This window comes from Embiotoca jacksoni, unplaced genomic scaffold, assembly GCF_022577435.1.
Source record: "Embiotoca jacksoni isolate LCO1_2020_lvr unplaced genomic scaffold, fEmbJac1.0.p SCAF_30, whole genome shotgun sequence".
Lineage (NCBI taxonomy): Eukaryota > Metazoa > Chordata > Actinopteri > Embiotocidae > Embiotoca > Embiotoca jacksoni.
In genome coordinates this window covers 4242525-4268678 of record NW_027185382.1, presented here as the reverse complement: position 1 = coordinate 4268678, position 26154 = coordinate 4242525, and the positions used below count along the sequence as shown (strand labels likewise).

Sequence of the window (26154 nt, the reverse complement as noted above, 5' to 3'; positions counted from 1 at the left end):
GTTATCGGACCAGTTACGCATCCAATTAAAAAAAAAAAGCACTTTTGTGAGTGAGTTTCATCAAATATGATCAATAACGAAGGATTATTTAATCATTTCCACTCTCTCGATGACCAGATTTGGAGTTTTAAGTAATAAGCGCAGACATCATGAGTACCAGCTTGATCTCAGACTGGAGTCAAATATGTTTTTCATGTGTATGGAAGCAAATTTCCCTTCTTCAAACTACTATTTGACTATAGTCTGTTTATCCCTTTGTGTGTGTGTGTTTTTTCCATCGTTGGTAATAATAAAACAGGTGCCGGAAATATAAGTCGTCTCATTTGAGATGACGTGAAGAGTTGTAGCTGTAGAGATGGGTGACCCTGTCGTGTGTACCTTAGTTTTAGTAAGGGACATCTCTTCTCTCTCTTTCTCCTCTCTCTCTTTCTCTCTCTCTCTCTCTGGCCCTTTATTGTGGGTCAAGCCTGCAGACACGAGGAGCTCTCCGCCGTCTGGAAACCAAAAACACATACTTGTAAATATATTTAACGGAGCGTCTGCAGCAGATTTCAGTCGAATCCGTGCAAGACAGAGAAAAAATAAAATAAAAAATAAACCTCGTTTGATACAAATTGTATCATGAAACTAAGTCGCTGATGTTATATACAGTACGTGGACTCGATGGACTCGATGATCCGTATCTACCCAACACTCGTGATGTATTGCTATATGATGATCTACAGCGGTTCTGTTCCGACTTTTAATCTTGTGAGAAAACAACAACAACAAAAAAACCACAAAAAAAGCTTTTGAGACAATGATTTGAAATATGTTATAAAGTAAAAAGGAGCTGTGTGCCTACTATGTTTAGGCAGCGCAACGCCTTCGCCTGCGCTTTTTGGGTTTGAAGCTGGCTTATTTTTCTACAGGAGCTCCAATTACTTTTGGTTTATTGGTTCGTGACCCAGAGGTGAATTCATTTTCACTAACAGGTTGGGGTCAGTTCATTTCTCCTTTTTTTTTTTTTTTTTTTCATTATTGCAACCCAACAATACTTGAAATAATTGAAAATGAATGTTGTCATGAACTGAGTTGGACGGACCCCAACCGCGTTTTAAAAGTAAAACTTTATCTTCGGGTCATCGTGCTATCAAACTGCAGCCATTTTGAATGTCTGTGCCACTTTATTACAGCTCTACCTGGAGTATATGCAGATAGTTAAAGATACCATCTGTAACTTAACCAGTCAGGAAAACAAATATCCTAGCAGTCAAATCTGGAAAAAGTTTTTTTGGTAATTTTACAGAGAAACTATTAAAAACCACATCAGCCTCCGAAGGTAGAGCCCTTCAGCGTAAAAGTTCAAAATAGCCACCAAAATAAAAGTCCAGCGAGCTCGTCATACGATTCATCACAAGCCAGCTACGTAGAGCCCGACGGTCTCCTTCCCGTCCCACGTGTCACATTGTACGCGTATGAAACACCCGTACGATAACACGTGCGTGGACGAGAGGGAACCCTTGTTGTGTATTGAAGAAGCGCCTCCTCTCTGGCCCCCTGGCACCGTGTGTCAGCGTGGCACCCGAGCGTGGGCCCAAAGTAATGCCTCTTCATGGCATTGTGCTTATGACACATCCGATACTCTGAACTATGTTCAGCTAACTTGTTATGCATGCTTTGATTTGATTTTGTTTTTTTCTGCATGTGTTCTTTGGTTTTGATTTCGTGTACATATATATATATGTACATATATATATATATATATATATATATATATATCTTGTGTTTCCGTCCTGGAAGCTCGTCTTGCCGTGACGTGATGCTGGTCGTTGAGGTGCCTCCAGGTTTTACCTTGTACACACAAAACTGGCTCCTTTTTTCCCTGCTTGTACATTTCAGTACAGAAACCCCTCGTTTAAAATGTACAATATAAATGCTGGGAAAGTAGTACTGCTGTTTAGTTTTCTCTAACTTTGACGTGTACTTAAAAGGCCTCATGAAACCGGTGTCCTTTTGGAAGTGGGCTCAGACTGTACATGTTACTATAATCTACTTTAGACATAAAATCTGCTGTTTAACATGATCTCTGCATTTTGCCAGTAGAATAACAGTGTAAGTAATTCAATATTGTACCTGTGATTGTTCATTAAAGAGAGTACAGCTGTAACACGTGGTATCCATTCACGTTATAGTATTTCGCTTGTTTAAGTGTCTGTTCTAATTTCAGTGGACTCTGTTATCACGTATTACAATTAAAAAGAATATTATATATATATATGATAGATATACTCTGTAATGTAACTGAAATCAAACAAAGTGATCTAACAACAGCTCTTTACAACAGAAGAGAAACATTGCATTCACAAAAGAAAACCAACTTATTATATAAACACACAAATCACAAAAATATAAATAGTAAAAATTATTTATCATCAGAAATAAAATTGGCCTGCGTAACTCAAACGTTCAACAGAACCAGCTTTGGATGAAATAAACCTATTCTTTGAGTTGGAAATAAAATCCTTATGATGTTGTTATTCATCTGTAATATATTTGCTTTACCCTGCAAAGCAAAAGAAGCCACGTACTCCTCAGCGCCAACTTCCCCCGGAGATTCAAAAAGAACAAACCGACTGAAACACGTGGCACAAAATTTAAAACTTTTATTTGTGAACGAATGAAATGGACCTGTGCCTTTCTATCTTAAACAATACTAACTCGAACGCAAGGACAAAAAAAAAAAGAAGCAAAGCAAAAACGTGACAGCTGGTGCCAGAGCAGGCGTCGCGAGGGGGCGGGGCTTAACCGGAGGAGACTTGTGGGTGGGGCATGTCCACAGGAGTTTTCTCCTCCAGTGAAGCCGTCCAACAAAGCGATGCGTGCTGCTGGTTTAAGGGTCTTTGAAAACAATACAAAAATATGAGCTGGAAGCACAGGATGGGTGTTGTTTTTTTTCCGCCTGCTATGGCAAACACAATCCTAACGACACCGGGAGGTGGAACACAAAAGGCAGGCTTCAGTGTCTCGTTTCATACAAGTGCTTTAACTTTAAAACTCCTGCTGACTATTAAAAAAATATCACCTTACACCAGCTGTCAAGTATAACAAATAACACCATCAACATTTTTCATCATATTGTTAATTAAAAAAAAGAAAAGGGAACACTATGTTTCATAAATGCACCGTGGAACATATTTTCCACCCAGTTTGCTTGTCCGAGCGCAAAATATGTTGTGAATTTATAAAGATTTCCGGGGAAGAAATTGGCCAAGTCTCCCTTTTAGGTTTCTATCCACCACACCGGCGACGTCCCTTCACATTAAGAGCGACTCACGACTCACTCGTCTCTTCACAAATTCACAAGTGTCTCCGTCCCGAAGCTCCTTCGAGCCAAACTGGACCGGTGGAGACCGAAGCTTAAGGCCATTTTAATTCATTCACACTTCTTACGTGAGACAGTAAAGCTGCTCTCTAAAAAAAAAAAGGACCAAAACAATGTGGTTTTTTTTGTTTTTGTTTTTTTTAGGGAAAGGACGGGATGGATGGCACCCCGAGTGTTTGACTGTCAGTCACCACTGCTATTATTACTGAGGTAGAGATGCGTCCCAGGTCGGGACCGATGTTTTCATAAGCTCCCCGGCCAGAGAGGTGCCAGGCCTCAGCCTCCACACACACACCAAGTGTGTTCGGTTACACCAAACACACCGGAGACGGGCCGAGGAACGTCGTTTCAGCGTTCCTCCGCCGGTCCGTTTACTTTCCTCTGGTCCCTTTGTGAGCCGGTAGGCAGAGAAAACCATCTGTGGTGACCGGGAATGAAACACTGGGATGCGAGAGGGGAGGAGCGGGGGAGGAGGGGAGGAAACGCACTCAAAACACCAATTAGCTCATCTTCATAATACTTTTTAAGCTTGAGGGCGATAGCTCAGTGGCACAAGCTGATTACACGCTATCCTATGACCTCGGCGTGTAAAAAAAAAAAACTAACCAAAAAAAAAAAACGTCCCTTTTTTCACCTTTGCTACATTCGTTCGTCAAAAACCCACCGAGTGACAAGTCGGCCGGCTCCGTCCTCTACGAGGCTCACTTCAATTTCGTTCCCAGAAAAAGGACCTTCTTAAAAAAATCTGGAAATATTGATACTCGGCCTGAAACGAAGCCAATAAAATACTGCGGTGTAATTTCTTATACAAAATGTCCCTTTTCAAATATAGTTTGAATTGTGTGAATAGAGTGAAATGACGTCAGCTCATCTCTCTGAATGATAAATATTAGCATATCTAGCACGTGATATATGTTGACATGATTTAACGATATAATTTCTCCCTAAAGTCGCAGCCCGGGATCAAACTCGGCCTCCGAAAAACAAGGACATCGTCGGTAAAACCAGTCAAATGAAAGCCAGAGGGAGAGAACTTACAAACAAGAGGAGGACAGGTGATCTTCAACCGAACACATGGATTCATACTAAAGCTTTTGCATACACGTCATCAAGCAAAACAACAACAAAAAACAACAACAGAAGTAGCTTGCTATGGCCATGTTTACTCAAAATAAAAAATAAAAGAAATCCAATTGCTTCCATTTTGGTTAGTTACCCCCCCCCCCCCCTCCCCCTTTAAGGATGAACGACGAGCCTTTTCACAGTGGCTCCGTATCAGGGAGAGATCCAGACTTTAAGAGAACCGATGTGGGGGCAGGACTTTGGCAAAGTTTGACAAAAAAATAAAAAATAATAATAATACTAATTTCTAATAATTGCCCGGGAGATGATGAGGGAGAGTCGGCGGGATTACGAGGACGGCGGCATCCGTTGTCCATGAAAAGAAAAAACAACAACAACAAAAACAACCCCAACGACAACAAGAAACCGAGCAGCCGTTAAAGGGGAGAGTTTGGGAGCAGATGCCTCCTCGGGGGAGAGAGGCGCCTCTCACATGGACTCGAACTCGTCGATGCGCTGCTTCGTGTTGCCCGATCGGATCTGGCGCAACGTTTTGTATTTGTCTCGGCCCGCTTTCACGTTCTCGGCGTGAAGCACGTCGTTCTGCGTCTTCTTGGTTTCGTCTCTGGCATCGGCCAACTCTGAACTTAACGTCTGAGGGGTCACAGAGAAGAGAAGGGAAAAGGAGGTTGAGAAGGAGGAGGAGGAGGAGGAGGAGGAGGAGGAGGGAGGAGGGAGGAGGGAGGAACAGCCAAAACAAACCAAAAGAACAAACAGGAAAAGGGGAAAACCCAACAGGAGGGTGATAAGAGGACATCGGGGGGGGCAGATGAGACACAAAAAAATAAAATAAAAAAGAAACAGGACAGAGCAGAAGACAAAAAAAAAAAGGGGAAATCAGCCTAATTTTTGTAAATAAACATCTGATTTACACAAAGCCTTTTTTTGTGTGTCGTTAGGTCTTTAATGAGAATCACTGACGAGTAAATAAATCCGGCCTTTAACTGAATGTAAACACAGAAGCAGGCGGCAGCGTTTCTGTCGGTTCGTCCGTGGCCTGTTTCTCCAGCGTTGTTCTGAGGGAAGCCAAACGAAAGCTCAACTTTGCATTACTTCTAGTTTTGTTAAAAAAAAATAAAAAATAAAAATAACGGTTTGAATTTTTTTTATTTTGTTTTTGCCATAGCTTCAGTACGAGTCCTGGCCTGTGCTGTAGCCAAGCTTAAACAGCCTTTTGGATATGAAGTTATAAAACACATGTTATTTGTTTGCTTAGCAGAACGTCTGCTTTAAAGCCGGGCTACAGAGGAAGCCAGCACCTCTCCTGGTGAAAGCGGGAAAGAGAGGGATGCCTTATCTTACCCTGATCTGCCATTGCTTGGCTGGTGTTTCTTCTTTGCAACAAAACTGCTGTTAGAAAATAATATAATCTCATTGTTATGACGCAAATCTCTGTTGGTTAAATGATTAACGAGATATTGTTATTAAAAAGAGGTGGTTTCTGGGTTTTCAGGGGATAATATCACTTGTTGAATTTTAAATTAAATGAACTTTATATTTCAACAGTTTTGGATATGGGGACTGAAAAGGAAAAATGTCCGACTCGCCTCGGAGTCTACATTTAACCCGCGTGCAGACATTTTTGATGGGAGACCCCAGAAGGTTTCGGACCCGTCGCTCTCACCTGCAGCTGCTGCTTCACCCTCTCGTTCTTCTGGGCCTCGGTGACTCGCGCCTCCTCACTGCGGAGGTCCATCTGGCTGACGCCCTCGTTGGACAGCTCGGCGCTGGCCTCCGCGTGGTTCTCGTCCTGCTCGTCGTGCTCGCTCTCGCCGTGGCCGCCGGGAGGCGTCGGCATCACCGTAACCGCAGTCTTTAGCTCCTCTTTGGTCTTCTCCAGGTCCTCCTGGGCGGACATGGCCTGTAGGTGAGGACGCGAGGAGACAAGAGACTCAGATATGATCGTGACTCGTCTCCTACAGACCTGATGTGTGATCCTCAGAGGCTTCTTTCTGCATCCAGTACGACATGGCGTATTTATATAAAACTATAAATTCATACTGTGTAGTTTCATTATCAACTGATATTAAATAGCATTCAGCTCATGTAGTGTAATAAATCTAAATTCTTTGGAAATAAATAAAGTTCCTCGGTTACAAAAGTGAGAGAAACACAACTTCCAGAAGGGAAATAATTTCCTAATAATAATTTTTTTCTTCCCCTACTTTATGTTTTATTATAGAGTTGAACCAGATTTCCTCCTTTTTATCTCCTTTTGAAGATTACAGTGACGCCAGCGATAAAGACTGCAGTACCTTGTTCTGCCACTCGGTGGCCTCGTCCTCTTTCTTTCTCTTGGCTTCTTCCAGGAGAGCAATCTTTTCTGTGAATTCAGCCAGTTCAGCAGCCTGGATTATAAACACAGACACCGATGATGTAAACACAACAACGTACCATTTTAAACACTCATCTGAGTCTTTTTCAAACACGCCAGAGTCTCGTACGTCCAACAACTTCAAACATCAATGTCCGCGTGTAACGCTGTGAAACCCACCAGTTGCTCTTGGTTCTTCTGCTGGTCTTCAGCCTGCTTGGCCAGCTCTGCCTTGGCCTCCTCGGCTGCACGTCTGTCTCTCTCCAGCCGCTCCGCCTCCTCCCGGGCTCTCTTTCGTTCCTGCTCCAGCTCCATGGCCCGGCGCGTCTGCTCCTCCAGCTCTGTGGAGGCGCCGACACACAAACGCCAGCTCCAATTTTTGATTTTTCAACACAAATATCAAATCCAAACCTCAGCATGATCTCTGCTGGCGAACAGCGGGGTGCACTTACAGTCACGTTACGATTGCGCAATTACGTTGCGCAATCGTATAACCGTGTGAAAATACTCCGTCGGCTGTGAACCCAGAGAGATGAAAGAGCTTCAACTTTTCAGTTCACTCTGGTTCTATATGCGTGATGAAGAGACATAATTGGCCTCGATTTGGAGCCCTTGAGAGATTCTCTAACTTGATAGACAGAAGGAGGGAAGAGGGAGCGGCGGCAGCAAAGAGAAGTGAACAGATGGATGGATGAAAAGAAAGCTGGGCACCTTTCTGGGCTCTCATGGTCTGCTCTTCGATCTGTTTCAGCCTCTCCATGAGCTCCTCTTTCTCCCGCTCTATCCTCTCCTTCTCCTTCTCCGCATGCTCGCGCTTCTTCTTCTCGTTCTCCAGCTGCGCCCTGACGACATTTGCAGACACGAGTGTACTTCCAGTGAGAAACGCACATTTCGTTATACGCTTGCAACAAATACAAATAAATACTAATAACTAATACTCGGGTACTCCCGCCCTTCATGATGTGTGTGTGTGTGTGTGTGTGTGTGTGTGTGTGTGTGTGTGTAAAAGAGGCATGAGCGCCCTCCTGTGGAGAAGCTCTACCGTATTAGGCACACTTAATACTAACGTACTGGATAAAGATAATAAAGTTGAACTTTTGTATGCGCTACCTCTCCATCTGTTTGTGGTGCTTCTCCTCCCGAGCTTGAGCCTTCATCTGCTGCACCTCGATGGTGTCGGGCTTCCTCCTCCTCATGTACAACTCGTGGTTACCCATGCACAGCGCCAGAATGCGCTTGTTGATGCGCAGCCGCGGTGCATAAAACACAAAGTCCTACGAGGTATAAAAAAAATAAAAGAAGGGAGAGAATCACAAAAATGTGAAGCGTTGCTGTAAAAAGCCTGAAAGTAAGATATTTTTTGAGTTTGATGAATGTGACACTCACAGGTGCTTTCTTGTCGATAGGTTTGATGACGAACTTCTTGTCGTTGAAGGAGATGTTTCGAATCTCGCTCCAGGGGAAGCCAATCTTTGGTGTCAACCTGGAAGAAATGACAAATCGTGGTCGATGATGTGCTCGTCTAACATATGATTTAACACGGTTGGTTGCAGCGTGTGTTATAAAATGCCACCAGCAGATGGCGCCTGTAGGAGCAGACCGACTTGCAGGAAATGAAGAGTCTGTTCTCAGTTTTTTTTTTTTATATAAGTGTGACACAGCAGGAAAGACTGAATACAACTTACAACTCATTTGCTGCCAAGAGTTAGAGTGACAGTGAAGCTCTCTGATGAGGAATAATAAAAAAGGGAAAGGGAGGAAAAGAAAGTAACCCTCGCTATCTTGCTCTTGCCATATTTCTTGCTTCCTTCCCTTGTAACCTTGATGAGGGAAGAAAGATGTCAGCTGGGATGACCTTAGATAACAGACACAAAGGCAACACAGGACGGCAGCGAGAGGAAATACTACAGGAGTGGTGATTAAATCTGTCCGTTCTTCCACAAACAGGGAACAAATCTCTGAGCAGAGAGGACAGGAAAGACTCTCCGACAATGGAGAGACACTCTTCCTTTCTCCACCTTTCCCTCAGTTGTCAGCTCTAAAAATATCTTTAGTTTCCTCTGACCTTGTTGAACATTGTATGTCTGTTGATACCCGTCTCTCGCAAAGTCAGAAAATAACACATCTAGCGCAACTTCATTTATCTGGTGAGCAAATATCAAATGACCAGATTTGTTTGAGATAGTTTAGAGTCCCTTACTTGTCCTCGTGTTCGTAGATGTTGAGGCCCAGAGCGTCCACGCCCAGCCACAGCTGTGTGCCCTTCTTGTTTTTGATCTCAAAGTAGTTGACCCCGTACATCTCCAGATCCTGGGCGATTTTAAGATACTCCATCATGGAGTCCTCTCTAGAAAAGCAGGAGGGATTACAAATATTTTAAACCACAAACATCATATTTGTGAGATGTAATCAAATCACACACTGCAGGTTAAGGTAAGTCGTCACTCTGAGGAAACTCCTGTCATGTCAAACAGAAATCTGAGCTGAAAACAAGTGAACTCAGGTATAAATTAATATCCATCCATCCATAACCGTCTCTGATGAAACGCAGCACAAACTGAAGCTTCATGTTTTATAAAAAAAAAAAAAAAGTCCAAAATGTCTCAGCAGCAAAAAATTTCTCTAATGATGGTCCTGTGTGAACACGACACGGCAAGTTAAAAGTTAACCGCACACGCCGCCGATACAAACGGTCTTCATCTGAAACGAGGGGAGACAGATGAGGACGGTTGGACGCTCACCGGAGCATTCCTCTGTGTTCTTCATGCCAAGTCTGTATCCTGTCCTCCCATTGCTCCTTAGTCAGCTTGTGTTGCTCCAGGACTCTGTGTGCACACACACACACACACACACACACACACACACACACACACACACACACACACACACACACACACACACACACCTTTGTTACTCATGTTGGGAGTTTTCCATTATTTCCTTTTGAAGAAGCAAATCTTTTTGACATTCCTTCAGGTAAACGTGTGTGTGTGTGTGTGTGTGTGTGTGTGTGTGTGTGTGTGTACCTCTGAGGCAGCAGTCTGTCGTGGGTGAGGTACCCAGCCTTGTGCACATCTTTGCTGTAGTCTCCGTACTTGGCCTGGACGGCGTATGAACCCAGTAACACCGCTGTTTCTGGAGGACAGTAGTTCTCGTCGTTTAGGAGCGCCTCCTTCACCTGCACGTTAAATAGGAATTCATCAACATGCTGTTCAAATTGTGTTTTTTTTTTTTATGCCAACAGTGTGCAGATGTCACCAGTGTCTGGTTACCTGCAGGAAGAAGAGTTTCTGGGTGATCTCTTGGATCAGCTCCTCTGCGACGTCCTCGGGGAAGAACTTGGCTCTGAACTTGAACTGCAGAGGGTTCTCTTTCTTCACGTCTTGCTGGGTCACCTGGACAATAAAGACGACATTATTATTGTCATCATCTACCCATCAATTAATCAGAAGATTAACTCAAAGTCTGTGTCAAAGCTACGTCTCGGCGGAAAGCCTTGAAGGAACAATACAACAAAAATTGAAGAAATATCCTAAATATATTTTAAATACTTAATTAACCAGCTTGTCAATGAGAAAGTAAAGATACTACAAATTTGAGCCGCCCTTAAAATAAAAATAGATTCATGAAATAATAGAAAAATGAATACTGATATGTCAATATAAGTCAAAAATCCAGTATCCATCTGGCTATAGCCCATAATAATAAGCAACTTAATGGACTGAACTAAACAAGCATAGTCATCATATAACACTTCTGCAATGTGGTCATCGTTGGTCCGAACAGACCTTCGACATCTGGTGACACATGCTGGTGGGCTGGGTTCACATTTATGTGCAGTTGACGCTCCCACACACACACACACACACACACACACACACACACACACACATACACACAGATACACAGATACACAAAATAGTTTCCATTGGAGCCCCGCTTGTTAGAAGAAATCCTGTAATGGATCATGATGACAGCACAGCACTGGGGCAGAGCGGCTGGAGGGCCTTGACACACACACACACACACACACACACACACACACACACAAACACACACACACACACACACACACACAGAGTCCTAGTGGGGGTGTTAACCCTGCAGGGTGCGGTGGCCTAAGCGCAACAGGAAGCCAGTTAAAAGAGCACACGTGTTGGTGCAGACCGACGGCGAAGCTTCGAAGGCAAATTACAAACAACAGAGACCGAGCACCAAATGTGAAAGAGCAAAATCCTGAAACAGCCGACGGTGCATTTCAATAAAAGAAAAGCGGTGCGTGTTTTGGTGGCGAGGACAAAAGAAGAGGATTAAAGGGAGACTGACCTTCTTATTGAGTTTGAGCCATGTGCTGTAGCCTTTACTGTCCACATACTGTAGGCCGAAGAACCACACTTCCCGCAGACCCACCGTCTTCACCACCTGAAGTCAAAACAGAAATGAATCGGCATCAAAATTACCTTCATGACAGTTTCTCCTCTATTTGACAGATTTTCACAGGACAACAAGCTGATTCTTTTTACAACCCACAACATTATTACTAATAATTTAGAAAGCAATGAAAAATTGTAGCATAACATCATTTTATTGTCTTACAAGCATGTAGTGTTGCAGTTTCTCAATATAAACTATGCAAGTCTGCAGTTCAAAGTTGCTGTTGTGCAGATAGAAGCGTCGTATATTACTTGTTTTGAGTGCATGGAAGCACATGATTTGCCTTGTGGCTGACTGGACGTTCGGCTCCAGTGATTTTCTTTTTGGAGTAAACAAGAGTTTATGTAGACTTTTTTTTTTAATTCGCCATCTAATATCACTTTAACAATGTTGGGATCAAAAACAAGATTGGAGGTTATATTAATTACGCTCACCTGGTCAAAGAGCTGTTTTCCTGTGGTGTTCGGCTGGATGGCAAACTCCAGCTCTGCATCCATGGTGGTCACACGGACGTTGATCTAGAAAACAACATTTCAGTATCATAGAATTTAGTAAGAGCAGATCTACAAAGCCTGAGTGGCATCCAACACTAGAGAAAAGGGATAAAGATCAGGGACGGTGGACATGGCATGTCCCACAGATCGACCCTTGAAGCAGCTTGGACTGACTTCGTGTGTCTTTTGAAGTGTTTATTGATTATGTATTTTTTTAAGTGATTGCTTTAAAACAGGGTAAATAGTAACTTCTCAGGAAGTTCATTTTCTCTGCATTCAGACGTTATCGTGGAATAAAAAGAAATAAAGATAATATATAGTAGATTTTGGCACCAAAACCACATGCATTCACAACTCTTGCTCAGCTGAGCCACCATATCGCAGGAAATTACAGAATTCCTATAGAGGACAATAAAAGAAGACGGTTTGCTCCGAATGTTGTCAATGACTCAAATCCCTTCTGTCCAACTGTCTCAGCACTCTGCCAGGGGGACAAAGACCCACTTTTGGGGGCAGCAGCCGTCTACTCGAGGACCTCTGGCGGGGTGGAGCAGAGGAAACAACTCAATCATTGGCTGGGCCTCGCAGCAGCTGATGACATGACATAGAGCCGGGGTGGGGGGTGGGGGGGCATCCGGCATCCTTCCTCTCAAACCTACTCGTGCACCTCAGTGGTGGTGAACAACACCGAGAAGGCGTGGCAGAAGGAAGCAGCGTTGTGCAGAGAAAAGCAAGAAGCAAACCGAAAGGCAGAGTGACTACCTCTGAGGTTTAAGTTACCGTTAGCTTGCTGTCGATGAGTCTACCGTGCAAAGACGGAAAGCAGAACTGCTTACTCAGCATTTCTCCCCTTCCCCGTCTCCTGCTTTCATCCCCTCTCTCGGTTTCTTTCAATATCCCTGCAATGAATAATCCATGCAACCCGTGTCCATACAGCACATAGCTGGACTCCTATGTGCCACATGGAGCTCGGCCCACAATGCATCTGTCTGCCTCTCATTAATTACCCATGAAAACTTACAGCACTTTATCTCCACTATAGATACTGTGCATGAACTCTCCTGTGTGGCCACACGATGACGAATGTGTAACAGTCCACTTATAGAACGGGATTAAACTATATCCCTCGTGTTCAATAATTTGACCTGCTTAAGGCCAATTTTTATCAGCTTCACATGAAAAGATGAAGTGTTTGAGTGACTAAACGATTGTATTTTGCTTTTCTTCTGGGTACAATTTAGATTCAGATGCTGCATTTAGACAAATGTTGTTTCCTATTTGAGCTCCGATGTCTGTGGCGCGCTCATCCACATCGAGCAGGAAGCAGCAGTTATCTGCAGAGGAGGTAAAAATCACACCTGAGTGAGGAGGAGATGAATAACCTAACCAGGTGATGAAATCTACATATGTTTTATTTTATTACTGCAGCTACAAAATTGTGCCTGCTCTGCAAAAAAAACAAAAACAAAAAAACTTCCCACTTAATTGATTTACAATGATTGTTTTTTTTTTTTTTATTATTATAAACGGCCTGAATTAAAAACCCTGCAGGATCCTATTGTGCATAATTACACCAGGTGTGTGTGTGTGCATGTGGGGGGGGGGGGGGGGGGGGGGGGGGGGCACCGCCTCCCATCAGCAATCAGCTGTGAAAGAGCCAACCTTTTGTGGTACAAGTGTGTGTGTGTGTGTGTGTGTGTGTGTGTGTGTGTGTGTGCCAAAACATAGCAAAGAGACGGGATGCCGTGTGGACCAGACGGTTGTTTAATCCTCTCTCCTGCAGAGAGAGAGAGGGGGAGGAGAGGGAGGAGAGAGAGGAGGAGGAGGAGGAAGAGGAGGAGAGGGACAATAACATGCCAAGGATCTGACACAGCTAATCACACACTCGGACAACTGAGACGCCTGGAAGGAGTGACTTTTGTAAGCCTGTCCTCAAACTATACTCTCTGTCTGCTGACTCCAGACACACCGACCGGGCAGCTCCACAGTTCTTAAAAGGACCGAATTACTGTCTTTAAAAACAGAGTCAGACCAGTTTGAAGAAAGAGCTGAGGCAGCAGATCTACTAAATGATCAGATTTACACAACTTTTAACAGGAAAAAGCAGAAAATCCAGGTGTTTGTTAAAGGCCACGACGCCATTTCAGTAAGTCTTCCAGCCACTTTGTAACCTGACAAGCTTTAAAAGTTCCTAAAGGCACAATGCAAACCTTTAAAATGATTATAACATTGGATGTCCACTTGATGAGTCAACTTCCAGTCTAGCATTGGTCCAACACGTCTCAGACGCAGCTCAAACGCCTCGAGGAAACATTTTAGAAACTTTAATTCAACATTAGAAACTTCCCTTTTTCTGACACACGGGAACATCTCCTCGATTCAATCATAAAGTTAAATAAAATGAAAACCTCTGGCCATATAGTGGAGCTGTTGCCAAGGGAGCTACACAGCAACACCATAATCCAAACACACTCTTTGAACGGGCACGGCACCAGTTTACATACATTTGAAATCTATTTAAATGCTTCACAGACACGGTGGTACGACCGTCTCCAAACACAGGAGGGTGACGACCAGGGTAACGACAAGGCCTGCAAAAATGCACGTTTGCATTTTCTTGTGTACTTCTTTTATTACTTACTTTTTGTTTGTTTTTGGTGGATGACATTATGGGATGTTTCTAAATCCCCCCCCCCCCCTCTCTATTTCAACTGCAAAGTTGGGTTCTCACTCAGATTGGCTCCTTGTTAAATGTGCAGCTGTTTAGTTACTGTAAGCTGTTTAGAAGAGCTTTGCTGAGAGAGGTCTTAGGAGACACACACACACACACACACACACACACACACACACACACACACACACACACACACACACACACACACACACACACTTCAATCAGTAGAGCTGCTAATCTGGGCTGCCAGCAACTGTCTGTGCCTCTGATTAACCCCCCTGCAGAGTGAGGCCGTCCTGGGAGGGAAGGAGGAGTGAGAGCGGATGAGGAATCACCACTACCTACAAACAAACATTCATCCTTTGGGAATCTGGGAAGCAGCTCTTTCAGAGGATGGGGGGAAAAAAATACACTCATCCATGTCGCATTCAGTGTCGTACATACATGATACAATCGACCCCCCCCACTGCTTTCCTATCTTTTTAAAGGTCCCGAGGAGCATCTATCAAGGACAACAATAAATTCCCACTTCCAAATCTTCTCCTTCTCATTTATCTATTACTCCAAAACATTTCAGTTGTCTAGTGAAACTTTGCTGCTCCTTTACTTCCACAGAGCCAGGATGTTGACACAGACCGCCCCCCCCATACCCCCCAAAGTACACAGCAGGCCCCCCCATCTCCACCAAACAGGAAAACAGCCACAAGCTAGGAAACCAGCGAGGGTCCTCTTCCCATCACCTCATAATCCAGAAACCCACAGAGAGCATCAAACAGATAAGATCTTTTATGTATTTGTGTTTTAAACATAAAGAAACTCAACTTCTTTAGCTGGTTTAATCTGTGTGTGTGTGTTTCTGAATAACACTTAACTGATTTATTCTTTTACCACAACCTCAACCATTCAGCCTGCAGCAAATCTATGTGGAGGTGAAAGCAAAGCTGTGGCACCTCCAAACACAACACAAGAGGATTGCAGTGAAAAAGAAACCACGTTGTTTCTCTTATTTAAAAAAAAAAGAAACTTTGACAATCTGTAACTGAAAAACCAAATTCAGCAGCAACCTCAACTCTCGCCGAACAAACGCTTTGCCACTCCACTTTCTGACGTGGTCACGGGTGAACACTTGACATTCAGACACGCAAGAGGCTCTTCCAAAAGTTGTAATGTCTGGCAAACGTTCCTGCAGAAGGTCATGTCTGACTGGACCCCGCTCAAGCTTCCTCTGTGTGTTATGTCAGTGCCTCCCTGCGACAAGCTGCACTTTCTCCGTCAGATACAGTCACAATCGTGGCTCTCAGCAGATCGGCCCTCTGAGCCATTTCTGGGACACGGGTGGGGGGGAGGGGGGTGAAGGATGACAATAGTGCCTGGCTGTTCCTCCTCCATACCTTCCCAAACCCCCCACCACCCACAGACACCCAGACAGGAGATGTGCTTCATTTGTGGTTTTGGACTGGAGGCCTGTTGTTTTCATTTTCTTGGAAAATGTCTGATGCAATATTCAGCAAGTCCATCTCGAAAAAAATCTTTCCAAGTGACGAACGTAACGTAAGCTCGGTATCGATTTAAATAGACCAGAATTAGTCGACTAAAAATAACAGCTGTCATATTTTAAATACTCGAAGTAACAAGCGGGCTAGACACTCTTCGTACACAGGAAAGACGAGGAACGTTTCAGATAAACCTGCAGGTTCAAAGTGTCACGGGGTTAAAAGTAATTTTAAGATCAAGAGAAGGTGAGTCTGCATGTGGGAAGAAAGAGAGGTGAAACTGAAAGTAATTCAGTGGAGCTGTCGGGTTGATAAACGTAAAGATAAACAAAAAGTAAAGCAGGACGACAGCCGTCATCGTGAACTGATCCGACGTAGGTCCAAAGTGAACTGAACAAGTCTGCGGCCTTAAAAGTGATTTCAACCGCAGACTCGTGCACGAGCTCTTCCCGACTCTACTTCATGGTGACAACAGTGGGAAGCAGACAGACCATGAAGGCATCAAATCGGGTTTTGTTTTGGCGTTGTTCACATCTTGAGACTCTGGCATGCTCTCCACCCCTTTAAGCAACAATGGCTGCAGTGTTGCAGTTGAAAGGGCCTGTGGGCCACTTCACACTCGGGCTGTTGTTTACTTGGAAGAGGAGGACGAGGAGTGGGAGCAGCCGTGGGGACGAAGCTGCCACATTTCCACCATGTTCGAATGTGGCTCTCGGTAGCAGAGCGGTCCGACTGCGAGGACAAACTCAGAGAGCATTTCTAAAGACTCAGTTTATACAAGCAGACTCGGCAGGAACAAACACTGTTCATCTGTCTGATTCATATCCCCAAACTATTTCTTCTTCTTCTTCCATCAAACAATCCGATTCAATTAGCAGAGAAAGTGTTGAACTCAAAAGTTTTCTTTCCCGGCTTCTCCTGGAACTGCGTTTCTTTAAATACCTGCACAATAAAGTGCGATAAAAAGCCACTGACATTTGAATGCTAACCGTCACCCCCGCTCCTTTCAGCGTCTTACCGGTTTCGGCATCTTGGCTTCCTCTTCTCTTTTCACCCGAGAGCTGAGAGGATGAAACCCGTCACGAGACGGCAACGACACCTGAAAGGAAAAGAAACACGATGAAGGCGGGTGAACCACCGAGAGCAGCCGCCTACGTACGACATTAATCACTCTTGTTTTGAATATTGTTTGTAACCGATTTGACAGGAAACAAAACAAAACAAATGAATCGCCTTTCTCAATCTGTTAATGACTACAAGGCACGGAAAACCTCAGACTGCCAGAGGCATAGAAAAGTGGTTTTAAATTCAATCCCAACATGCTCTACCACTTTGCTTAAGTGTACATACGGTAACTATTGCAAGAGTGTACGTGGGTGGAAACTACTTTCAACACGATTTCTGTGGAAGAGAACAATCACAGTATTGTGTACCGAGTCGTGGGAAACTGTAAAGTGATCACAATCGATTAATCTGCTTATAAAATAAAAAGGTCTCTATGACAGCGCACGCCGTTAATTTGGCCCATCAAACCTACTGAAGTAGATGTCTGACCTGGCGTTGAACTATAAGACTCGTCCTGCCAGACAAAACAAGATAATTACAAGACAATCAGATTTCATTGACTTTGCTGATCCCTCCCTGCTGTGTTTTCAGCAACGTATAGTTTTACAAGACACCCAAACCTGAAATAGTTTGGTCATACGATACTGAAACCACCCCGGGGAAAGAAAAAAAAAGAGTTCCTCTTGTGTGGACATGTCACATGTTGAATCAGATCCAGTACGGGTGGTGTTTTTGGGCACCGTCCTTCATACCGATGGATGAAATCATAGGTTTCCAGACATCTTAGTGAGTGGTAATGTCTCGTGTCTTTTTTTTTTTTTTTTCCATTCAAACTTTTCTCAGATGATGTCACCAAAAACCCAAGATAACGGTCCAAAAAGTGCAAACAACAACAGCTACTACTGCATAGATTAAGAATTAATAAACTCATATTATATTATCATATCCAAACCAAAACGTTTAACTCAATACTTTGCATTTTGCTGCTAATAGTTATAATGCAGCATTATCATATTGCTATTTTAGTCATTTATCTATTTGCGTTTAATTTGACAGCACAAAAAAAAAAATACAAAAATCTTAATCTACTATTTCTACCCTATTTTTTATTGTGTAAATTGAAGGATAATAATGTAAATAGTCACTTATTGTGGCAGTAAGGACATAAATGTTAAGAGAAATTGTTCAGTTAGCAGGACACGCCGGATGAAGACGTGCCCACTTGTAGATTGTAAATTACCCGCCGAGAGTCAGCTGTCGTTACTTTGAATTTCACCACAATTTAAACAAAACAACGTGGAAAAATATCAAACTGTAAATAAATGTTTGAGGCGTTAAAAGGCCATTAAATAAATAAATAAATAAATAACTAAAAAAAATAAAATAAAAAAAAAAAACAGTTTGTCACGAACGATAGCTGCTGTTTAAAAATACTTTTCACGAAGTCAAAAGCTGACATCGTTTTTATTTTTATTTTATTTTTAGCTCGCGCGTGTCGTCCAAAATAACGGGACGAGCACGCGCCGAGCTCGTGAAGTTTTAACGTCTGAAAAACGTTATTTCGCCCCCTAAAAAAAAGGAAATATCGTGATAAACGGTGGATTAAAACTCCGTACGGTACTAGTTTACGGGTACCGGTCGGCCTTTCTGTGATCTTTGAGTCGGTCGAGCACGAGGTTATCTAACTTGAAGAGAAGCTCATCTTTTTTTTTTTTTTTTTAGGGAGAGGCAACTCACCGGGGGACGACGTGTAGAAGCACCGGGTGTCTTCAAGTGTACCGAAATGGTCCGAAAAGAAAGAAAAAACACACAAACAATCCGCCGTAGTCCTCTTTCCTCGTTTACCGGAGACGAATCCCCGCGGACATATAGGAACCGTGGAAGTCTAAAACAACCGTAAGGCGATTTGGGGTGCTCGTGTGGAGCCAGCCGGAATAAAATACTACGACTTCCGGTCGCAACTTTGAAAATAAAAGCTCAAAGACTGTTATTGTAAAAAGTATTAAAAAAAATAAAATAAATAAATGGCTGAAGCTGACAATGCGTAATAATAATATAAAGACGGATGAAGGCATAATTAATAATGAAAACAAAAGTCCCACCATTTACTGTAATCTGTCTCTAATACAGCCATAGCATTTCTGCCATTTAAAATAATTACTTATAGGCTGTCTTTAGTTACTTCAACTAGGAGCTAGAAGTTAAAATTATTTCTGGGTGACATGCTTTTATTTTGAAGAAAATGCCACATTTCCGCTCGGGTCTTTAATTTATGCCTCACACTTGACGCAGCTAATTGTGGAGCTGTACAATATGGCTGTCAGCAGCCGAAGAGTGAATTCAAGATATGTATGGGCCATGTAATGTGCCATCAAGTGTACGATTTGTACCAGAGTAAGACTGGACATGTAGGGTTGCTCATACCTGAATGCAAATTGCAAATACACAAATGCATTGTCATTATTTACAGAGCTAGTCTTTGTAATTTTGAGGTTAGATCAGTGGTAGAGCTCCCCACTCTGGAAGTATGCATCAGTACATTAGTTTGCTCTGGAAGTTTTGTTTACATGGCGTAAAACTGCATACATCCAATCAAATCTTCAGCATATAGTCGGTTATTTGTTGGATTGACCAATCAATGCATAAAATCCAACATTTGGGGGAAAAGTTTGTGGACAAAAATCCAAGAAGATACAACTTTTAGTTTTTGTTATTACCTTGTATTTGTGGATACCTTGGAGTTTTCATTTTGTATTAAGTGTTATTATTGTTGACCTTTGTGTGCCCTTACAGGAAATTGCCCTTAACCATGTGGCTTGGCAATCCTTACGGGAACTCGACTGTACGGGAACCGCCCACCTCGAACCATTTACGGGTACACCCTCCGTGAACTGCTTGTGTTCCCTGGGCGGGGCTCGAACCCGTGTCATCATGACGTCGTTTCCAGCTCGGGGTCGCAGACCGCTGGAAGTCTCTTCTGCATCCAAGGCAGGAGAAAGTGTTTCACGGAGTTCACGCAGAGCTTCCAGTGGTTAGCACTGTTGCTAAGTAAGGAGATCAGGGGTTCGATTCCCCCCTTTTGCCATGACTTTATAAAAAAAAATAAAAAAAAATCAGATGTTTAGGGGCTTTAGGAGTATGATAAAGCCGCCAAAAATGCAGTAGTTTACAGAGAATAATAATAATAATAATCCCTTTTGTGTTAAGGCCTTATTTTAGATTGATATGTAATAAAGATAATTTTAATTCCCTTGTTGGTTTTGTGATTTTCACTTTGTTAACATCCTTCCCTCCCCAGCAGCTGCAGTTCCTGTTGTTTTGTCACTTCAATAAAAATATTTTGTTAATTTGGAAACGTGTCTCTGTCTTCTCTCGGTAACGAGCCTGTTATTATTTTAACAGATTTAAGTAAAAGCTTTCCTTAAAAGATTTAATGTTCATCTTTTCACTTGCTGTTTATGTACTAAAAAGAAGGTCTCAGCTGATTGATAATAGTTTATGCAGCATCAGCGCCCCCTGGTGGTGTTAAGGCATACATACCGTTATAACTGTAAACCAACAGAACCTCTGTAAAATGTCAGCTTTGTTTGCATCTTTGTCACAGCCACTGGAAAATTAATTTTATATATATATATATATATATATATATCAACTCTTCTAACAAACTAAATATGTTGTGTGGACTCATGTCTTTCGTTGCACTAATGTATTCTACCACTAGATGTCACGGTGTCCTTACTGTTAGCGTTGTAGAGTTAAAACAGGAGCAGGTCATAGTAAAGTGTTTTGATGGATATTTTCACATTATGAGATATGTACTTTGCAGTCCAGCTGATAAGGAAATAGACACTGTTGTATGTGGGTAACACAAATCCAAATGTCCAGCCCGGTCACCTTCACATCTGCCCTGTGATCAAAGAGACAATTACGCCCCACATTTGATATTGAGAGTTCTTAAAAGCTTCAGGAAAGATTCCTGAATGAAGCCCTGATCTGCTCTCCTTTCTTTGGTCTCGAGACAAATATTCACAGCAAATTGAAACTGAAAGTATGTTTTATGGAAAATACAAAAGCACTTGAAAATCTGTTGACTCCTTCCTTTCGGCGGGATCTGGACATCCCCCTGGTCAGGCCACGGCAGCGAACTTGGCTGTTAGAAGTGTCACATTGTGTTGCATGTGGAACTTGCCTTGGTCTTTATTTAGCCTGGCATATCACCACGTCACAAGATCTTCGTCCATATGACTAAAGGCATGCTGCTCTATTGTCAAAGCAGTGAAAGGAGCTACTGTCTGAGGGGAGGGACTGGTAATTGGATGGGGAATTGGTCCGATTTGCTTTGATTGTTCTACCAGAAGTCATCAGGTGTGTGTGTGTGTGTGTGTGTGTGTGTGTGTGTGTGTGTGTGTGTGTGTGTGAGGGTGTGATAAAAGGCCAGACTAGATATTGATGCACAAACTCCACACACAGGAAACGGCTTCAAATTCATAACCTGACATCGTTTGGATCAGATTTTGACTCGATATCGTGGCTAAACGGATCAACTACAACTACACATAATAGGTGTATATATTCGTCTGAGACATTTCCTTAAATATCCACCGATTGGGGCTTTAACTCATTACTTATCACCAAATGCTAAGATAAACTGCTGCACAGTTCAGTTTAATGACAAGATCAAATTTGCGTCTGTAATGTTGTTAACACCGCTGAGGACAGAAGTGTGTGTTCGGTACACAGAGGCACGGACGTTGTTACGCAATAGCCAAACTGCCTTCAGTATTGGCCTGTGTGTCTCTTCCTTCCTCCCCTCCCCTCCCTCCCTCCCTCCCTCCCTCTCTGTGTGCTGCTGACCAAATTAAATGGATAGTTCATCAGTGTGTTATTCCTGCTGTGCTGTCACACCTGAGTCCACTGCTGCAGTAAGCTCACGGCTCTTCACTGGGTTATTATTTTTTTTTTTCAGCTGCAGATTGACTCTTCTTGTTGTAATATTGATCTTTTTTTTCTTCTATCTTTTAGAAGCTGTGGTGTTCATGTGAAGAGGAGAGTCTGCTGAGTTTTTGTGTCCAGGCACGAGGATGGGACAATACAGCTCTGTGCCAGAAGCCCTGGAGCAAACGCTGGAGGGGCAGTCGCCAGGCAGCGGTAAGGAAACTCTGAGATGTCTGTCAGCTTCCTACTGACACAAGCTTTTACTCCCGATTTGCTTTATGTGTAACTTTAATCTTAGTCACATATCATGTCTCATATTTCATCTAAGGTTCAGTTTCTGGTCGGGGAATATGTCATACATCCTCCATCTCTCTACGCTAGATTCAATAACGGCAATAAATCCCCCTAACAATTGGTCAGTTGATTATATTTGGATTGTGATTTGTAATTGTCCAGTTGACTTGGTTTTCACTGTACACATTAGTTAAGAAGTGATGACGGCAGTCTTTAAAATTACAATATATTGAAAATTGGGGTAGTCGTGTATCTTTTTTTTTTTTGTGGGATTAATTAATTAAGAATCTAAAATCAGAAAATAAAGAGTGCTTTTAAAATGCTAAACTTCACTGTGTTCTGCCAGTTTCACGAGACGTGGCTTCCTAACACTCAGCGCTCATGAATCCTCGGCAGCAGGTGCTTCAGTTCGTCAACTGGGGCCCATTTCACAAAAGCAATTTGACAACATCTGCTTTACATGCAGACTGAAAACTCTGCCAGTGTCTCATCTCACAAATCATCATCGCTGCTAAATTGCAGTTCGACTCCAGTGCCCCTAAGTTGCAAATTTGATTAAATAAATTCCCCCTGGTTTTTAAAATGGGATTCGGTTCCAGGTGTCTTTCAGGAGGTTCCGGCAAAACCAAGGAGTGATTTAGAGAGTTAAGGAGTAACTACATTTTACTTACCGTCATCATCATCATCATCATCATCCACTCACAGCGTAGACCGCTTACGAGAACATCTGCAGATGAACAACACAAATACGAGATTTTTAAGTGAGTGTTTTATTAATGTCAGGATATTTTGCGAGTTAGATTCACGACACATCCTGTCTGTCCGACCAGTGGGAACACTGTTAGTTGTAAAGCTGTATTTATCTAGTTTTCCACTCCTCTTTACATCAGTGCTTTTACTTTACACAGCTACCAGTTATATAAAGTACTTTATTTAATGCCGATGGAAATTTGAACTTAAAAAAAGCACCATATTTATGTATGTTGTTATCCATGAAGTCAGGTTGATTTGAACTGACTTCCTCCATGATGTGTCTGTGCCTCAGCTCAAACAGACGGGGTTGTAGTGCACTCAGTGTTTACCCGTTTACTGACTCCAGATATGATGTTCTTTAGGCAGCGTTGCATGAATCTACACGTTGTGCTGCCCCTGCATGCTCCGCTTTAATGTGCAAGTTCCTTTGTTCCTCCGCTGCGTCTCTCTGCAGCTCGAGGTGAAATACTTTGCCACCGTTGCCTGAAAGACAGATATAAATAAGAGCAGTATTAACAGATTTGATCAGTATTAAGTAGTATCATCATTATCGTTCCACAGTTTCCAAAAAAGGGCACCGAGTTGGTGAATGGGCTAATTCACTTTGTTGTCAGTCTGATTAGGTTTGTAGCCAGTTCGGAGATGGAGGGCACCGGTTTTGATCTTTTGCTCTGTGACTATTCTTCTTGATTCATTAATAAATCCAATTGTGCAAAATGCCACATAATGAAAAGCGCATGACCACCTTTGCTCGCTACCTTTTGAAGTTTAGATTGGGAATGTTTGTGTGATTGTGTGAGGATAAATGAAGATAATGCGATAGTATAAGGGAGGTGGAGACCTTTACGGATGGCACCAGTGTAATTATAGTTTTCTTCCTATAACCAGTAAAAGCCCAAGAGACGTCCAAACCCACCGGTGCCACAGTCAGAAGCTCCCGTTGGGAAGTCCTCGACTCCTTCATACATACAAATCCCTTTTAAGTGATTACGAGATTGTAGAGTTTGGATACGCGAGGTTTCTCAAAAGCTTACAAGATAATGTGGAATATGTCAAGATAACGACATGGTGCTTTTTTTTTTTTTTTTTTTTTTTTTTTTTACCAAAAAGCTGAGTGTGTATTCAGTGACTTTTTCTGTTGTAAAATCATCCATAATCCCAGGTCACTACAAACCTCTCTCCCCATACGTTCACCATACTTTGTTTCAGGAATATTAAACATAAGGATAACATCCCGAAGAACACGTCTTCCACCTCGTTGTTGGTCAAGCAAACTCTCTGTTTCCTCTTTATGTCCTGTGAGGTCAGACACGTGTAGATATGTTGTAGATAAACACAGTCAGCAGATCCAGTCAGTCTCCAGTTGTGATGTAGAACAAACACAAACACAAGTATGATTAGCTGCAGGGGGATTTGTGTCACAGCCCACCCTCCACCCCTCTTTTCCTGTGATAAACACCGAGCCAACAAGGAGTGAGATAAATAATCACACATTCAGAAGAAAACAAACAAACAGCCTAAGTGAGCAGAGGGAGAGGAAGGCAGCTGGAGGAGGATCAAGATTTAGTATGAGACATACTCTAAAAAGCAATGTCTCTTTTTGAGTTAATTCAAGAAGGCCAGGAGGTTTTGTCTGGACTACTTCACAGTCTGTCGGTTTCTATCAGTCTGCTGACTCGACAAACAAACGACAGTCGGAGCCATCGATCGACCTGGAGGAGAGGTCAGTGTTCGTCTGTGTTCTCTGTTACTTTGTGTGAGATCTCAGTCTCATTAGCTGGACATTATTTAAAGTGTGCTGTGGTCCCGTCTCTGGTATTTAAATCAGTGTGACAGGATGACTGGACAGGATTTCCTATCACCACAGGGGGATCCCCCCACTGCTGAGCCTTCACCCCCCCATTAGTCAAACATAATAGAAGAACCTCACTTTTCATTTTTCTGCTGATGCTGCAGTTTGTCTGCAGTAGTTTGAGTGACCTGGAATTTAAACCACAAGGGGAAGCATACATGAAAGGCCACAGTGTTTACATTTGCCGTTTCTTTACTCAATGCATTCGGCCAAAATATGAAAAAATACCCAATACCAGAAATATCTGTCAATCAGCTGCACACTAATCTGACAGTAAACCAATGTACTGTCAAAATGTATAATATTTTTGAGCTCAGCAGAGCAGCAGGGCCACCAGCTGCCACTTTAAGGTGCACTCTTTGGTGTTTAACCTTAGTAACTGATTTACCTGATATCACCCTCTTTACTAGTTTATTGATAACTTATGTCTCAACATGTTAGCAGAATAAATAACTGTTCATCAGTTCCACGGTTGACGGACAGATAAGACAGACGAGCAGAATTTCAAGAGAGAGAGAAGAGCAGCCCGTCGTTTGCGTTCGTCATGTTTTCCAGCCTTTGCTGCGGTCGACGAGCAGCAGAAAGGAAACAGAATCACAAACTCACCCAGACTAACGAAGGTGAGCGGCGCTTTCATGTCAAATAAACGGCTTACGCTACTTCTGGGACCTCGTTGAGGCCGGCAGCGTTTCCTCTGGTCACACTTGGTTGAGGGGTCAGTTGCAATGCACATGTTGGTCACATGGCACAGTTTAATCAGTACCTGTGAACAAGGAACCAGACAGCTCAGAGCATTAATCTGAGGTTGATTTCGAACTCCTTTATGTCATAAAAACATCTGACTTTTGTAGAGTTGTGATACTGGAAGTTGAAGCTGAAAACTTTGCCTCAGATTTGACAGTCCTTCCCTAAAGGAGATAATCTACACTAATAAACCATGTGCTCAAATGCAAATCACAGAATACTGGAGATATCAGTGTAATCTTTCCAACACAATCAGCGATGAAGCTGTGATGATGTGATTTGACATCCGATTCAAGACTTCAGTCAGTATCTCAGATCTGTGCTGACATTCAGGTCTGCTTCAACTTTTAGAGCATTTATGTGGTTTTGTTTGCAAATCTTTAGGAGACATGACCTGTTTTAGCACGCAAACACCACTCTTCAAGTTTTCTCTTTTTCTTTTGAGAACTTGATAATACATGACATGACTTGTAAAGATGGAAATTAGTTTTGCAGGCAGAAGACTGTGGTTTGGCAGCAAATGGAGACACGAAGTGAGAGTGAGCTGTGGGAGGTATATTAGTGTATCGGTCTCCGCTCTGATAAAGGTAGGCAGCTTTTCACTGCTGAAGGGAGG

General features: G+C 42.8%; 1 protein-coding gene across 2 annotated transcripts; it reads right to left on the bottom strand.

Moving 5' to 3' along the window:
• Nucleotides 1-2630: 2630 nt before the first annotated feature.
• LOC138207018 (radixin-like) lies at nt 2631-18781 on the bottom strand. 2 transcript variants are annotated; one of them, XM_069163993.1, is made up of 15 exons: nt 18698-18781; nt 16914-16994; nt 11669-11752; nt 11127-11222; nt 10073-10195; nt 9827-9978; nt 9542-9625; nt 9001-9147; nt 8187-8283; nt 7911-8074; nt 7512-7642; nt 6981-7141; nt 6742-6834; nt 6111-6347; nt 2631-5080 (listed from the first exon to the last, which is right to left on the bottom strand). In XM_069163993.1, the coding sequence occupies exons 2-15, from the start codon at nt 16923-16925 to the stop codon at nt 4916-4918; spliced, it is 1746 nt and encodes a 581-aa protein (XP_069020094.1). In that variant the 5' UTR covers nt 16926-16994; nt 18698-18781; the 3' UTR covers nt 2631-4915. The 2 variants fall into 2 exon arrangements, with proteins under 2 accessions (XP_069020094.1, XP_069020095.1); XM_069163994.1 differs by lacking the exon at nt 2631-5080 and adding an exon at nt 5104-5836.
• Between the last annotated feature and the right edge of the window lie 7373 nt (nt 18782-26154).